Consider the following 16,290-nt stretch of genomic DNA (forward strand, 5'->3'; position numbering starts at 1 on the left):
CATAGGGAGCCAGCTTGCAGTTTGTACAAATAATTATCCGGGTGGTTACCAAACCTGGGATGAGCGAGCAACTCGGCAGCAGGGGTGCTCACCTGAGCACACACGCACTCATGCAAGGTTGCAGGCAGGCACTGGGGCTGTGGGCACCGGCAGGCAGAGCACACCCACAGCGCTGGGGTGCACGGCGGAGCACAGCATTGCACGTGTGTGGCGGTCACGCTGACATCCCAGTCTGGTGGGTTTGCTTGGCATCGTGGCTCACCATGGCAAATGCAGGTGTGGTTCCTGCCCCATGGCAGTGCCCTATAGCAGGTTCCCTGTGCCTGGATACTAACATTCTGGCTGTGAGAACCCTGCGGCAGGCAGCCATGCAGCAAGCCTGGTGCTCAGCCAGGCACCCTGCAAGAGGGAGTCATCAGAAATGAAATAAAGGGATATTTGATGGCTGTATGGAAGCACCTTTGTGGGAAACAATCACTGTGACTGGAGAGCTCTCGAATCTAGCAGGGAGAGAAGAACAAGGAGCAACAGGCAGAAGCTGTAGCCAGACATGTTCAATGAGAAATAAGGGCTTTAGCAGAGGAGGTGATTAGCCACTTGAAGCAGCCAGAGTGGCATGAGTTCCTGCTGTCTTCCAGCATGTCTCTCCTCTCATGTGCTGCCTCTCACAGTGCCCGCAGCCCCAGACTCTGTGCTGGGGCACCTGTGAACGTGCTACACTGGGGTGACCTGGCAGCCTTGTGCCCTGTCAGTCCTGTCCCAGTCCCTGCCACAGCCACTTTGCGCTTCCAGAGACACAGAGAGCTCGGTGCCTAGCCCCTCAGGAAAACAGGTTGGGAAAGGCAGACTTGCATAAATGCCATCCTGCCTCGGGCATCCACTGGCTACAAGATTTTGGGCAAGTCAGTGCCTTGCATGACCTACAATGGGGCCTTTCTTGGAGTTCAGGCTGGCTGCCATGGCACAGCCACTCCTGGGGCCCCTGCAGAGAGAGGTGGTGACGTGCAGGGTGATGACACAAGCAGGTGCTGACCCCTCGGATTGTAGCTGAGTGTTGGATTCATAGAACAATAGAATGGTTTGGGATGGAAGGGAGCTTAAAGATCATCTAATTTCAATCCTCCTGCCATGGACAGGGATGCTGCCTACTAGATCAGGTCACCCAGGGCTCCAACCAGCCTGGCCTTGTACGGTTCAAGGGATGAGGCACCCAAAACTTCTCTGAGCAACCCATTCCTGTGTCTCACCATTGTCACCGTGAATAATTTCCTTTTAACATCTAATCTAGATCTTTTAGTTTAAACCGGTTCTCCCTTGCCCTTCCAAGACGATAGCATTGCACCAGCCCAGCTCCGCTCTCTTTCCTCCTCCTGTGTCCGACCTCCGCCGCCCCAGGCCGGGTCAGGCCCCTGGCTCTGCTCGGTTCATCACGCCAGCGGCCCTTGCAGGAGCTGGGGAGCCGTGCCCAGCCAGGGCCCGACTGCTCCCCATCCAGCATCCCCGGAGTGACCGCAGCGAGCCGGGACACACTGCAGCTGTCTCGGCCGTGACTCCGGCATCCCGGGACGCTCCCCCTCCTCCCGGTACCCGGAGCCCGGGGCGATGCCCCCGGTGCCCCCCCGCAGCACCGCGGGGCCGGCCGCGGCGGCGGGCGGCCCCACCCCGCGCTCCCCATTGGCAGCGGCGCCCGCGGGCGGGAGGCGCGGCGGGCGGCGAGGAGGCGCTCCGGGATGCGCTCCCGCCGCCGAGGGGGCGCGGGGCGGCCCCCCTGGCCCGTGAGTAGCGGTGTGGTTTTGCTGCTCCGCGAAGTTTCCCGGGGCGGGGAGGGGCCTCTCTCAACTCCGGCACGGTCACCGGCCCGGGGAGAAGTTGGTGGAGAGCGGAGCGGGACCGTGGGCACGTCGCCTGTACCCGTGGCGTGGAGGGGATGCGGGGTAGTGAGCCGGGAGGGAGCGGGAAGAAGGATGGGATGGGGATGGAAGGATGCTGGGCTGGGGAGGACCGTGCTCAGGAGGCTGTACGGTGATGGGGGTGTGTGCTGGGACTGGAGAGCGCTGGCAGGGGCAGCAGGACGGTGAGCAGCGAGGGACAGCCCCTCTCTATAGCGGCACTTGTGCTTGGTGGTGGCTGAGCCCGTGGGGGAGCGGGGGCAGTGGCCAGAGGGGTCCAGCCGTGTACCTGCCTGCGTGGGAAGGGGCTGGCTGTGTGCTGGTGGGCCCGAGCCCCCCAAGGACCTGGTGTCCCTTTGGGGTGAGCTCAGAGGCTAAGGTGACTGCTCATCTCCACACTGCATTGGCTGCTGCTGGCTGAGCCCCAGCCTGCCAGGTCCAGCACTGAGGAGTCCTGCATAGGAGGGACAGGCTCGCAGCAGCGAGCAGACGTCGCAGCAGGACCCAGCTCATGGGCTTTGGCTGGAGCAGAGGCACTGCAGGCTCTGGGCTGCTTGGGATTGAGGATCTGTGGAGGGGCACTGCTGCTACTCTGGGCAGCCCTAGCCCAGCTGCTGTGGAAGAGGGGTCTGCTGGGTCTGTGGGACATCTCCTGCCTGTCCCCTGCCCTGTCAGGTACAGCTGTGGCAGCCTGGGAATGCTAGGAATGAGAATATGATGTTAGTGGGGCACATGAGGAATGGTGGCATGAGGTGCTGTGATGTCACCATGTTGTCACCGCTTCGGGGTGCGTTTGGGGTGCAGTGATGCCCTTGCTGCATGATGTCAAGAAATGTCGTAGAGGTGCTGGAGGTGACTGCGGCCCACAGTGGGACATTGCTGCAGTGGTGGAGCATGACATCACTGGGGTGGGTGCTGTGCAGGGCACCAATGTCACGGTGACACGCGGGACAGGATGGCCGCACAGGGACCTCACACCCACCTTCCCCTTGATGTAGACTAGGGGATGTCCATGTGTGTACAATGAGGAGATCTGGGGACAGCATCTCACCACTTGTGGTGTGAGGTGTGGGGCACAATCACCTGCCTGTCCCATGGTCCCTTTCCAGTCCCATCCCACCCGGGCACTGTCAGCCGTGGCAATGCATGGCTCTGATGAATCCTACATGCTGCATCTCTGCCATGGGGCCAGCACCCTCTCCCTGGCTGCCTGGCTGCACCCTGCATGGGTGCCTGTGGCACCCTCCCAGTGGCTGTGCCCCTGCTTGGCACCTTGGCTTCGTGTCACTAGCCATACTGCAGAAGCACCTGGGGGTGACCTTGCCACCAGATGCCACAGCACAAACCAGGACGTGACTCTGCTGGAAGAAGATAGGCTGAGGTCTGCCCTGCATACAGGCAGGACCCACAGCCTCAAACCACAGGTGAAGCTTCGTGCTGGGACTGTGGTTCTGTCAAAAGCATGCTGGGAATGATGAGGCCCTTCTGCATCTGACATGCAGAGCCTGAGTCTGCCTCCCTTCCCCTTCCCAAAATGGCCTGGCTCTGGGCTGGACATCCCTTCCCCATGGCACCAAGCACCGGATCCACTGGGAAAAGCCTTTTGTCTCCAATCAGGAACATTGTTTCCTACTGGAAAAGCTCCATCCAGCTTGGAGGGATTTCAGCTGCAGCTGGATGGGGCGGGCGGGGTGGGGGGGGGCACCTGGGTAACAGTCTGGAGATTGGGAGATGGAGTGGGCAAAGACAGGGAGCCCTGCCAATGGCCTGGGGACAGCCACCCATCATCTGGCTGTGGCTGGGAGTGAGGTAGCACTGCTCTGCAGAGCCAGGGGCTTAGGTGTCAGGACCCATATGTCCACCCTGTCAGTGGCTCTCCCCAATGCTCGTTTTGGTAAGCCTGGAGTGGGGCTGTGGCAAAGGCTCCCCCTCCTTCACTGTTTGGCACTGCAGAGTGACACCCAGGGACTTTCCCATCCCTGAACAACCCGATGAACCCTGTCCCCGTCACGTGTCTTGAATGGGACCCCTGCACCAAGGAAAGATCCAGGCTCCTCAAGAGCTGCTCCAGACAGTATGGCAGGGTAATGGGCCATTACAGGAAGAGAATCGGAGCGGCACAGGTGGAGCTGGGGACACACACACATCTACCCTGGAAGCTGTGCCCAGGCTACACATGGGGTTGGAGAGGAAAGGGGAGCAATGCCGTACAAACTGTGGGTGTTGTGGGCAGTAGGGTGAAGGTTTCCTCTGCAGCTGGAGAGCAGCCCCTTCCTGCCAGCCACATGGGCCTGGAAGCTAGTTATGGCATGGGAATCCTGGCCCCCAAGAGAGCCTTGGGACCATTCCCATCCCTAGAGGAGGCAGCAGCAGGCTGTTCTCCACAACCCACTGAGTCTGCCGGGGTCTAAATCTTGGGCACCTTCCCCTCTCCAAGCTGGGCATATGTGGTACCACACAGCTGCTGCAGCTTCCTTGGCTTGCTGTCTGACTCCAGCAGCACGGGGGTCAGCTGGCAGGGGGTCATTCACTCCTGTTCAGGGGGACTGTTCCTGGCTGGGGAGGGCACTCCTGCCCAGGCACAGTCACATGAAGCATTGTCCCCTTCCAGGCCAGGTGCCCCAACCACCCATCCAGTTTGCAAGAGCGGACCAGGCTTCTTTTTCTCCCTGCTGGAGTGCAGGCATGTGGGATCATGCCCATAGCCTGGGATCACACAGCTCATTTCTGGGCTTTTCCCCTCTGGAGGTGACTGCCAGGCCTGGGATGAGGGGGTGCCTTCCTAAGTGCCACCTTGCTCATCACCTGTGCTACAACCAGGTCAGAGCCAGCTCCAAAATCTCTGCAGCCTTGCCAGCAGTGCTGGCAGAAGCTGTCCTCCGCAGTCCAGGTTAAATGAGCCTCTCCTTCCAGTCTCCTGTTCCTCCCAGCATCTTCTCATGGCTGCATCCCTGTGCAGAAGACTTCCCTGGCCAGGCTGGAAGGAGCTCACCCTGCAGAGACCCTGGGAGGAACATTTCCAGCAGGATGGAGAAACTGAGGCACATGGGAGTAACCTGATAAAGTATCCCTGTGTTCTCCCTGTGAATTTCCCCAGCTCTGGAAGACCAGTGGGACAGAAGACAAACTCCTCCAGCCAGTGAATGCCTTCCTCCTCTGACTGTGCCAAGGGAGCAGTGATTGACATTTTGACTTACCAGAACCTTGGAAGCCAGTGGCACCTCAGGGCAGAGTGAGCTGGGCCTGAGGCCAGCTTTGTCAGCACCCCACAGCCCTCCTGCTGCCCCTGCAGTCCCTCTAATAGGATGGGCTGCCCATGCTGGGCTGCTGCTCAGCCCCTGCTCACTGGAGTATGATCTTGTCCAAGGGTGAACAGTGCCAGGACAGTCCATGCATGGGGACGCCAGAGTGACAGTGCCCAAGGGTCGAGGGACAGGTGGTGTGGTGCAGGCTGGGGTGCTGTGGCAAGGGGTGAAAAGAGAGCGTCTCCCATGCAAGGGCAGTGGGGCTGCTTGGGCATGGTGGAGCCGAGTCTCCTCCCGAGCTGATGGGCTGTAGGTCTCTCCCAGGTGTCCAGGATGCTGGCGTTGTGCCTGCTGTCCCTGGCCTGGCTCAGCGAGGGCTCCCAGCGCAGCGAGCCCATGTTTGCAGCCGTCACCCACCGCCTTCTCCCGCCTGACTACGACAGCAATCCCACACAGCTCAACTATGGCGTGGCTGTCACCGACCTGGACGCCGATGGTGACTTCGAGATTGTGGTGGCAGGGTGAGTGGTGCACCTAATGCCTCAGTGACAGCAGGACTCGTGGCGCTGCAGGGACAGGAATTCCTCCCTCCTCTGTTGTCTTGTGGCTGGCTGGGGGGGCTGTGCACACAGGTGGGTGGGTTGAGGTCTGCGTGCACCCACCAGTGAATGTGTGTACCCACACAGGGTGTTGATGCCAGCTGAGTGCCTGTGTAGAACCACGTGAGTGCCCCCATCGGTCCCTTCTCTGTGGGGCAGTGGCAGCTGCCCAGCAGCCAGGGTCCACCCTGCAGTGCACAGCCAGCGTGTCCCCAGGCCGTCTCAGCTCCGCTGACAGGACTCAGCTCTCTCTGGAGATTCAGTTAATTGGCTGGAGGTTTTTATAGTTCTTTATTGAAGTGATGGCTGGGAAGGGCCAGCAGGAGCCGGGGAAGCACGGAGCTGTGTGCTGTGCTGCCAGTGCCCAAGTGGGGCTGGACGCAGAGCAGCTGCTGCCAGCAGGTTCAACCCTGGTCAGGAAGAGCAGGGGCTGTGGTGTAGGCTCTGTGTGTATGCTGGCACTGCTGTGAGCTGCTGCTGCTGCAGGGTATCTGTGTACACACCACCATCCTCACTCCCTAGAGAGACTTGCACACACAGGTGTGCCCACTGTTACCCTCACAGATCCCATCCAGCTAGATGGAGGTGCTACAGTGGCAGGCAGAGTCTGGCCCTGCTGCTGCTCTGAACATCAATGAGGCAGGAAAACATGGGCAGCTCTGGGAACCCTGGAGGGGTCTGGGCCACCACTCCCAGCTGTGCTGAGTCAAGAAGGCAGCTGGAGTTTTGTAAGCAGTCGTGGTGCCCGTTGTGTAACTTGTTTACTGGTGCGTTGGGCAGGAGCAGGCGAGGAGCCAGTGGGATGCACCGTGCTGAGAGGATTTGCCTTGCGTGCCAGTTTCCTTGCTCTGGGAAAGCTGTGCAAGCAGGGACCTGCACCCCAGCCTGTACTGCTATCTGCCTGACCCCCACAGCTTCCCTGGTGTTGCCAGACATGGCATGCCTGGCAGGGTCCTTGGTCTCCATGGACCATGCAGGTCTCTGCAGTGCCCATCATGGGGAAAATCCAGTATCACACCCAGTGTCCCCCCAGGGGTGAGACAGGGCTCTTATCCCATCCCCAGTCCTCAGGAAGCCAATAGCCCTGCTTCCACTCACAGGTACAATGGCCCCAACCTGGTGCTCAAGTACGACAAGGCACAGGGGCGGCTGGTGAACGTGGCAGAGGATGAGCGGGGCTCCCCGTACTATGCACTGCGGGACCGGCAGGGCAACGCCATCGGTGTGACAGCCTGTGACATCGACGGCGATGGCCGCGAGGAGATCTACTTCCTCAACACCAACAATGCCTTTTCTGGTGAGCCCTGCCAGCAGCCAGGCCCCAGGCACGGGGGGAGCCCCCAGCACGGCTGCCCGCGACCTTCGGCATGTGAGGGATGTGTGCGGGCTGGAGTTAATTTCTCACTTGAGTGGCTCCATTGATTGATGGCAGCACGGGTGGGACACTGAGCCCAGCCAGCCACCGAGTCAGCACTTCCAGCTGCCCATTGCCCTTTTTGTGGCACCCCAAGTGGGACAGAAGATTCCCTTCTGCCCCCTCGACTGTCCTGCCACAGGGACTCTGCACTGTAAATCCCAGCTGTGCCCTGCAGCAGTTGTGCCCTTCGGTCTTATGGCCCTCCTGTGTCTGCTGCACCAAGTCATGTCCAGTGCTGTCCCTGCTCCTGGCATGCCTGTCATGGGAACAAGATTTACATGCTCCAGGCTGGCACTGGGAATCCCCAGGGCTCCCTGGCTTGGTGCTCCAGCCCAGCCCTGCCCTGTGTCCCTGACCTCCAGGCAGCAGATCTGTCTTCCCAGTGCTCCTAATTACCTGAGCTGGCAGTGGCTGCTGGCACACCTGTCCCTAAATCAGGATCTGCCATTGGCCCTGTCACAAGCGGTGTAGCCCGCTGACTGTGCCTGCCACTGAATCGATTTCTTTTTTAATTTTTTTTTTTTAACCTTCCTGGGGATGATCTACAGGGCTGTGCCTCACTGGGACATATTTTAGCTTAATGAGTTGATTCTTCTGTGTGTCTCCCCGTGGCCCTTAAGGGTCATGGGGCTCTTGCAGCAGCAGCAGCCCAGCCCTCTGGCATTGTAGGGGGCTGCAGGGACAGCAAATATTTGGGGTGCTCTGGAAAAAGGGTACCTTTTCCACAACCTCTCTTGCTACAAAGCACCCTCCTCAGGAGGAGGCTGTGTGCTGGAGCCCATGACCTGTGCCCCGTTCCCCAGGCATGGCCACCTACACCGACAAGCTGTTCAAGCTCCGCAATGGGCGCTGGGAGGACATCCTGAGTGACGAGGTGAACCGGGACGTGGCCAGCCGCTTTGCCGGCCGTTCTGTCGCCTGCGTGGACCGGACGGTGAGCAAGCAGGGTTCTGTGGGCAGGGGCATTTCTGCCCCCTTCCCACTCCCAGTGCCCCTTCAGTGGAGTCCTGGGGGCCTGCTCCCCTTGCCCATCCCATCCCCTGCTTGGCCAAGGGTGTCCCCCAGCTGCCCCTTGACTGTCAGGGCTAGCAATGGCCCCAGCTCTAGAAACTGTGGATGCCTGTCCACACGGTTGCCACCAGCTGATAAACGTGCCTGTCGAGGTGATTTATGTTCCTGTCACCTGCTCTTTCTTCGTCCTCCTCCTGCAGCGGTTTGTTTCCAAATGATTATCGCTAAATCAGGGTGCAGCTACTGCATGGGACAAAGGGGGTGGTGGAAATTAGGAGGACCTGGCACACCGGGATGCTGGGAGGGGGGATAACGTGCCCCATGCCAGCACTGTGACCAGAGAGCTCCTGGAGGCAATGGGGCACATCCCTACTCCTGGGACAGTTTTTGCTGTGGGCTTTGCTCAGCACACAGTAGCAGTGCCTGCTCCCACGGAGCAACAAGAGCATTCACAGCAGACATCCCGTGGACCCCGTGGAGATGAGCTGTGGGTGGGTGGGTGCTGAGGCGGTGCTGCCGGCTGCAGGGCTCCGGCAGGTACTCCATCTACATCGCCAACTATGCCAGCGGCAACGTGGGCCCCCATGCCCTGATTGAGATGGACGTGGCTGCCAGTGACCCTGCCCGCGGTGTCGTGGTGCTGGTGGATGTGGCCGCCCAGGCTGGCGTCAGCAAGTACACAGGTACACCCGGCTGCTGTGGCCCTGCGGAGGGGACGTGGCGCTGCAGGGCATGGCGAACGTGAGAGCCCGCTGTGGCAGGGCAGTGCAGCCGGAGGTCCGTGCCACGCGTTGGGCTGCCTGACTGCCCCATCTAGTGGCAGTCCCACGGCCCGTGAAAGGGACCAGGACCGTGGATGCACGCCCGGCAGGACCCCTGTGCCCACCATCAGCGGGGCTAGTCCCTCCGGAGCTCACAGCATCCACAGGGCAGGCAGCGGGGTTTGGGAACGTAGGCGTCGGGAGGAACAAGCCGGCCTGCGCCCCATGCTGCCCCACCACCGTGGGGACTGCTGCGTGCCCCAGCGGTAAATTGTCACTAATTAGGAGTGTTGTCACCATGGCGATGGCAGTGATTAGGGTTGGGAGTGACACAAGCGGCTGCCAGGCCCAATTAGCTCCTGATGAGAGCGATTGGAGGTGGGCAAGAATGGGACACTGCGGGGGGAGTGGGGGGGATGGGGAGGGGGAGGGTGCTTGGGTCCACCGTGTGGGCAACACTGAGGGAGCATGAGGAGCACAAACTCCCGTGGGCCAGCTCAGACAGTATCCTCATCCTGGGCTACTGTCCCCAGGCGGCCGTGGGGTGGCCGTGGGCCCCATCCTGAGTGACAGTGCCTCTGACATATTCTGCGGTAATGAGAACAGCCCAAATTTCCTCTTCCACAACCGGGGGGACGGGACGTACAGGGACGTGGCGGCTGCTGTGGGTGAGTAGAGGAAGCTGCGGGGAGCGTACAGACGCTGGGGATTTCAGGGCAGGTGGCTCTGCCTGTCCCTGCCTGCACTGGATGAGGGTGGGGGGGACAGCCCTAGGGAGCCAGAGCCCCACTGACCACTGCAGTGGCTGAGATGCATCGGGGCATCCACCAGCGCAGCAGGGATGTAACCCTGCGCGTGGAGGACCTGTCTGGGGACGATGGAGCACATCCTGGGAGCTGTGCTGGGGACGAGGAGGCAGGGAGGGGTTCCCGTCTCCCCCTGCGCCCTTGCGGTTCCCCAGGGCTGGATGACCCCTACCAGCACGGGCGCGGTGTGGCGCTGGCTGACTTCAACCGCGACGGCCGGGTGGACATCGTCTATGGCAACTGGAACGGGCCGCACCGCCTCTACCTGCAGAGCGGAGCTCCCGGGCGCGTCCGATTCCGGGTGAGGGCTGGGAGCCCCGCGCTGCTGGCTCTGCCACTGAGCCACCTCGGCCAGCGGGGCTGCCTGCGCTAGGAATTGTCTCTGAGCCCCACTTGCCAGCGAGGAGGGGACCGGAGGCATCAAAGCAGGAGCCAGGTGTCCTGCTTCCTGTGCCTATTGTCAGGCTGTGTCCATGCAGGACATCGCCACGCCCAAGTTCTCCATGCCGTCCCCCGTCCGCACCGTCATCGCAGCCGACTTCGACAATGACCAGGAGCTGGAGGTTTTCTTCAACAACATCGCTTACCGCGGCTCCTCCGCCAACCGCCTCTTCCGGTAGGAGCCCGGTGCCGCCGGGAGCCTGCACCCCGCTCTGGGAGCCCAGCAGCCCTCGCAGCACAGCCAGGATCACAGGGCTCCCCTCCAGCAGTGCCACGGCTCGGGCTCAGCTCATAAAAGGCGTCGTGACTGAGCCCTTCCTGGCATCATTACCAGTGACTGTGATCGTGCCTGCAGCAGCCCCTGGGGTCCCCAGCACCGCTGATTAGCAGCCGTGTGGTAGCTTGTTCATGGCTCCTGTTAATTGTGGGGGTCAATTCTTATTACTTCTGTGTAGCACCTCCTTGCCTCGTGTGTAGGGTGATGGGAAGTGGTTTTCTACCCAATGCATGCACCCATGGGTGGGTAGAGGGCAAGGGTTTTGCAAGGAGCCCTCTGGAGACATCTCCAGGCTCCAGCGGGATGCAACAGATGGTGTTGCTACTCTGCAGTTCAGACCCAGAAGCTCTCATGAAACTCCTGTTGCCCCTGCATGGTGTGGGGACGTGCCAACAGGCAGGGGACAGTCGCATCCTCCATCCACACCCTGTAGCCACCAGGACTGTCACCCCTACCTTGATTCTTCAGGAGGGGACAGACATGCCCAGGAAGGTTCTGAGGACTGCAGCCGCTGGTGTTATACCCTGTGTGTGTCCTTGGCAGGCTCATCCGCAGAGAACACTCAGACCCCATCGTGGAAGAGCTGAATCCAGGGGATGCACTGGAGCCAGAGGGACGGGGCACAGGTGGGTCCCTCCTGCTCTGGCACAGCACTGCTTGGCACCTTCTCTGCCTGAGGATGCCGCATGCCTGCTGAGTTATCTGCCTGCTTCCCACCAGGAGGCTGGAGCTCCCATCACCCAGGAATGGCCCCATGCTTTCTCCCTCCCCCCATACCCAGCCAACAGTGCCATCTCCAGTATCCCAGAGGCGCTCTTGAAGGGCCCCTTACTGGGTGTCCACTGCTCAAAGCCAACCTCTGCATTTGTGAAGAGCACAGCTCCCTGTGACCCAGAGCCCTCCAGGCACTGCCTGTCCCCTCCACTGCCCAGGGTGCCAACACACCTGATTACAGTGTGCCAACCACACTCCTGCATTGAAGTCACCCCATCTTCCCTTTTGTCCCTGCATGGCTGGGAGTGCTGCCATTGCCAGTGGAAGGCCATAGCAGCAGCAAGGTCTAGTGCTGGGGAACATGGGGCCAGGCCTCAGGCACAACATGATTCTGTCCTTGCAGGAGGTGCAGTGACAGATTTTGATGGTGATGGGATGCTGGACCTCATCCTATCCCATGGCGAGTCCATGGCACAGCCAATCTCCATCTTCAAGGGCACCCAGGTGAGTCAAGCAGGGACTCCTCGTGTTGTACCCATCCCTTCCGTCCCTCCCAGCTCAATCTCTCTGCTCCCTCCCGCTTTGCAGGGCGCCAGCAACAACTGGCTGCGTGTCATCCCCCGTACCCGCTTCGGGGCCTTTGCGCGGGGGGCCAAAGTGGTGCTGTTCACGCGGCGCAGCGGGGCCCACCTGCGCATCATCGACGGCGGCTCGGGCTACCTCTGTGAGATGGAGCCTGTGGCGCACTTCGGACTGGGTGAGCTAGGGGCCAAGGGGCTGCACCACCCCAGCCTTCCCTGGCACTCCCCAGGGCAGGGGCCGTGTCTGCTGCCCCTTGTCCTGCTGCACAGTAATCATCCATGCCTGTCACCCTAGGTGTGCTGGGCTCCGTGCAAGGCTGGGGGCAGGGGTGCCCAGCCACTGCAGCTGTGCTGCAAGGGGCAGCCGCCCCCTTCCCCATCCCCTGCCTGCTGCTTTGCCCAGGCAGTAGGGCTTTCCCTTCCCTTTAACTCTCCCCTGGTGCAGCATGTCCAGCAGCCAAGCGTGCAGGGGTGTCCCTGCCCACTGCAAGGCCATCCCACGTACGCCTCTCAGAGTGCATCCATGTGCGTGGGCTGTCAGCATGAGCACCTGGAGCTGGGCTCAGGGAACAAGGGAGGACTTTTCCCCTCCATCCCTACCACCCCGCTGGCCTCCTTTCAGCCCCTGCCCACCCTGGAGACCCTCCCTTTGATGGGCTGCCCGCCTGCAGGGCATGATGAAGCCAGCAGCCTGGAGGTGACCTGGCCAGATGGCCGCGTGGTGTCACGAGCTGTGGCGAGCAGTGAGACCAACTCTGTCCTGGAGATCCCCTACCCTCTGGATGTGGAGGAGCCACTCATGCCTGCCCCCCTGGAGGTGAGGGCCAGGTGTGGGTGTAGGGTGTGAGACTCTGGGGGCAGAAACAGGGTGCTGGGCTCTGCTGGCTCAGTGGCTGCCCAAAGGTGATTCCTCCCCATCCCAGTGGTCTCTGCTTCTTCCCAAATGCAGTGCGGGCAGGGATTCTCCCAGCACGAGAATGGACGCTGTGTAGGTGAGTGGCTGCTGGAAGCACAGGTGTGCCTGTACCCAGGATGCTGTAGCATAGCCCCGTGGGGGACACTCTGAGACTGGGAGGTGGCTGTCTGCCACATGGCTCGGTGCCATGTACAGCTGCCTGCCTGGCACATGGCCTGGGAATAGGACACCTGTAGAGCTCCAGAGGGGCACCATGGGCACAGGGAACAGCGAGAGCAGTGTGCTAGGGCAGGAGGCATGGCTGGCATGTGGCAGGCTGTGTGCTGCAGCCGTGAGCGATGGGAGGGGCAGCAGAGCTGCAGCAGGGTGGCTGTGGCCGTGCTGTGAGCCTCCTGGGCAGGGGTACAGCTTATGCATGGCTACCACTGGGGTGACCATCCAGTGTACCGGGGGAACTGGAGGGGCTGGCAGCCCCAGGCTCTCTGCCCAGACGTCTCACACTGAGGACCCTCTTGCAGACACAAATGAGTGCACTGAGTTCCCCTTCATCTGTCCCCGGGAGAAGCCTCTCTGCATCAACACCTATGGCGGGTACCGCTGCCGCAGCAACAAGCGCTGCAGCCGGGGCTTTGAGCCAAACGAGGATGGCACAGCTTGTGTGGGTGAGTGATAGCTGGGACACCCTCACCCCGTGCCAGCTGGCATCAGCCCCAAAGCACCACCCTGGGATGCTGTTGCACCCCTGACAAAAGCCAGGCCACAGCCTGCAACCTGTCGGACAGCAGCCCAGCCAGCTCCAGCCTGGTTCTGTGTCTGTTTGTCCGTGCCTCCCACTGAGCTTCCACTGACTCCTCTTTCTCTTTTTCTTTCTTGTTCCTTCTCTTCTTCTCTGTGCAGCTCAAGTGGCCTTTTTTGGGGGATATCCATCTGCTGGGAGCTGGCTGGGGCTTCCTCACAGTGCCCTCCTTCCTCTAGTCCTCGGACTCTGCCTTTGTCTCTATGCACTTTAACCCCTGCCCGTAACATGCCAGAGCAGCCTTGGTGGAAGGATGGGTTGGCCTCTGCCTTGTCTCTCTTTTTCCGTCCACGTCGAACCACCCTGGGAGTGCCGGCTGGGACATACCGGGGTGACCTGCAGTGGGACGGGCACAGACCTGGCTGTCCTGTGCGCCATCTCTGGGAAAGCAGCCCTGGGGCAGCCTGGCAGTGCCCCTTCCCCCGCACACCCCACGGCCCCAGTGCTATTCCTGCCATGCTGGTACCTCCCCGGTGGTCGCTTGCTCCGTCGCCTCGATACCGTACCATGTGCCTGCTGGTTTGGCCTGCGACGTGTGTGCTTCGCCTGCCCCCTCCTCGGTGACGGGAACCACCTCCCCAGCCCTGGCAGAGGAGGCTCTTCCCAGCCCTGCAGGGGCAGGATCCTCCTGGTCTGTTTTTTAACGTATTGACCCTTCTGTTTGGAGTCGGACCCTGCTTAGTCCCAACAGTCTTCCAGCCCCTCTCCCAGAGAATCCACAATAAACTATATCCCATCTATTAACTGGGTCTCCTGAGCTCTGCAGGGCAGGGCTGTGCTTGTGCTTCTGCCCACCCAGTGCTGGGGCTGCACGGGGAGGGAGCCCAGGAGGGGGAGCACCCCCAGCCTGCCCCAGCTCTTCCCACCTGGCTGGGAGCTGATGGTGCCCCTGACCCAGTTCTGCACTGGGACTACAGCAAAATGTGCAGCTCTGAGGGGACTGGGGTGCAACAAGCAGCCCTGCCTGCACCTCAACAACAGGGCTGGGCTGCTTTTCCCCCCTGCATGTTATAACCCCACACTGGTCTCTTTACCCTCACCAGACATCGATGAGTGTGCTCAGGGCTTGCACAACTGCAGCCAGCTCTGCATCAACTCCCCTGGGGCACACAGCTGCCTCTGCCACCCAGGCTTCCAGCCCCTCGATCCCGCTGCCAGCCAGTGCCTGGGTGAGTACCTGCAGCACCCAGCCACCTGCTGCTGCCTGCTGCTGCCAGGCTGCCCTGGCAGCAGAGATGGTCGGGGTGCCCAGTTGTGCTCACAGCCCTAGTGCTGGGGGGCAGAATGGACAGACTGTGGCTGTGCTGGAGTTGGCAGAGTAAGGACATCTGCCACCCAGCAGCCTTGGCACCAAGCAGTGGCAGGATCACCTGCCTTTGTATCCGAGGTTCACCCAGCCCTGCATCTGCCCCCCTCCTGCCCCCTCCATCCCTTGCCCTGCCCATGCCAGACACTCCCTGAACCCTTGGCACAGCTCTGACCTTTTTCCCTTCCTTCCCAGACATAGATGAGTGCCAGGCACAGCCTGGTCCCTGTGACCATATCTGCCACAACAGCTATGGCTCCTTCCACTGCCACTGTCACCACGGCTTCTCCCTGCGTGCTGGTGGGCGCTGCTGGCACAATTAGGCTGCTCTGGCACAGCCAGGTGTTCCCTGCTACCCCCCAGCACTGTGCTGGTTGCACCCAGTACCAACTGAATAAACCCTTTCCTGATCTGTATTCCTTGAGTGCCCCTGTCCCAGCACCACATGACTGCTACACAGGTCTGTTCCTACTCCCCTAGACTGCTCCCTCCTCTCCATCCCCTCCCTTCCCCCATGCTCACCCTTGTGGGGCTCTGTGCAACCCAGTGTGAAAAGAGATACCCAGCCTGATTCTGTGCCCCCACAGCATTGTTCTGCTCACCTCCCCAACACAAGAAGATGCAGGGTAGGCAGTGGGGGAAAAAGTGTGGGGTTTATTGAGGAAGGTCTCCATGCAGGGGTGGGGGGGCTCCAGCAGGAACACTGAGGCCAGGGCCACCCCACACACACATCATGGCTGAGCCAAAAGAAGTCCCACAGGGAAGGGTCCTCCCTCCAGGTTCCCAGGAGAGAAATGCCAGCTCGGTTCAGCCCTGCTCCCAGATAGGAATTCTTCTCCTTGGGGTGCTGGATGTCACAGGGACCCTCCTATTTCCCCTGTCTGACTCTGGACCATGAACCTCCACACTGTGCCACCAGGCTCAGGTGCCCCTCGAGGTCCCCTCTTACAGGCCAGGCTGAGAACTGGGGCACTGGTGGCAGATGCATGCAGGACACGTGGGCAGGGGAGGACTCAGCAGTGTGAGAGGAAGGGTCCTTATGGAGCTGCTCCACTGGGCACCCTCCCTGCATTAGGGCAGGTCATGGGGCAGAGTGGGCAGGGGGCTGCTGGCAGCTAGGCACAGGCAAACTCTGCCAGGACTGGGCAGGGAGCCTGCCTCAGCCATGCCACAGCTCAGCCTCGACTGTCCTGGGCCATGAAAGAGCTCAGGGCATATGGCACCGGGGCAGCATCATGCCCAGCATTGCAGCTCCCTGGCCTGGACACTGGGCTGGAGAGATGCGTGGGTCCAGCTGGGGATGGCAGCAGGCATGCAGGGAGCAGAAGCAAGTGCCCAGTGTCCTGGCAGTGAAGGATGCTGCTGGAGAGGATGTAGTGCCAGGTGGGGGAAGGGGCCGGGAGAGCAGCAATGGGGCAGCGGGTGGCGTGGAGCTGGGGTGGATGCATGGCCCATCATGCAGAAGAAGCGGCACCAGTGCTCTGCCAGGCCCCCTGAACGGTGGGCGAGCAGCAGCTGAGCCACACCGCAG

At 61.1% G+C, this 16,290-nt stretch overlaps 1 protein-coding gene across 4 annotated transcripts; it reads left to right on the forward strand.

Moving 5' to 3' along the window:
* Nucleotides 1-1,689: 1,689 nt before the first annotated feature.
* On the forward strand, nt 1,690-15,082 carry CRTAC1 (cartilage acidic protein 1). Of its 4 annotated transcripts, XM_041415622.1 has the most exons (16): nt 1,690-1,775; nt 5,459-5,655; nt 6,834-7,030; nt 7,954-8,084; nt 8,688-8,844; nt 9,456-9,590; nt 9,884-10,029; nt 10,208-10,344; nt 10,990-11,072; nt 11,564-11,664; nt 11,749-11,917; nt 12,413-12,558; nt 12,691-12,733; nt 13,176-13,319; nt 14,497-14,622; nt 14,955-15,082. In XM_041415622.1, exons 1-16 carry the CDS (start codon nt 1,731-1,733, stop codon nt 15,080-15,082), a joined length of 2,085 nt encoding a protein of 694 aa, XP_041271556.1. In that variant the 5' UTR covers nt 1,690-1,730. The 4 variants fall into 4 exon arrangements, with proteins under 4 accessions (XP_041271556.1, XP_041271558.1, XP_041271557.1 ...); XM_041415624.1 differs by lacking the exon at nt 12,691-12,733 and having other exon boundaries at nt 14,955-15,043; XM_041415623.1 differs by lacking the exons at nt 14,497-14,622; nt 14,955-15,082 and adding an exon at nt 13,555-14,164.
* Nucleotides 15,083-16,290: the final 1,208 nt, after the last annotated feature.

This window comes from Onychostruthus taczanowskii, unplaced genomic scaffold (genome assembly GCF_017590055.1).
Source record: "Onychostruthus taczanowskii isolate IOZ18803 unplaced genomic scaffold, ASM1759005v1 scaffold5, whole genome shotgun sequence".
In the NCBI taxonomy this organism is placed as follows: domain Eukaryota; kingdom Metazoa; phylum Chordata; class Aves; order Passeriformes; family Passeridae; genus Onychostruthus; species Onychostruthus taczanowskii.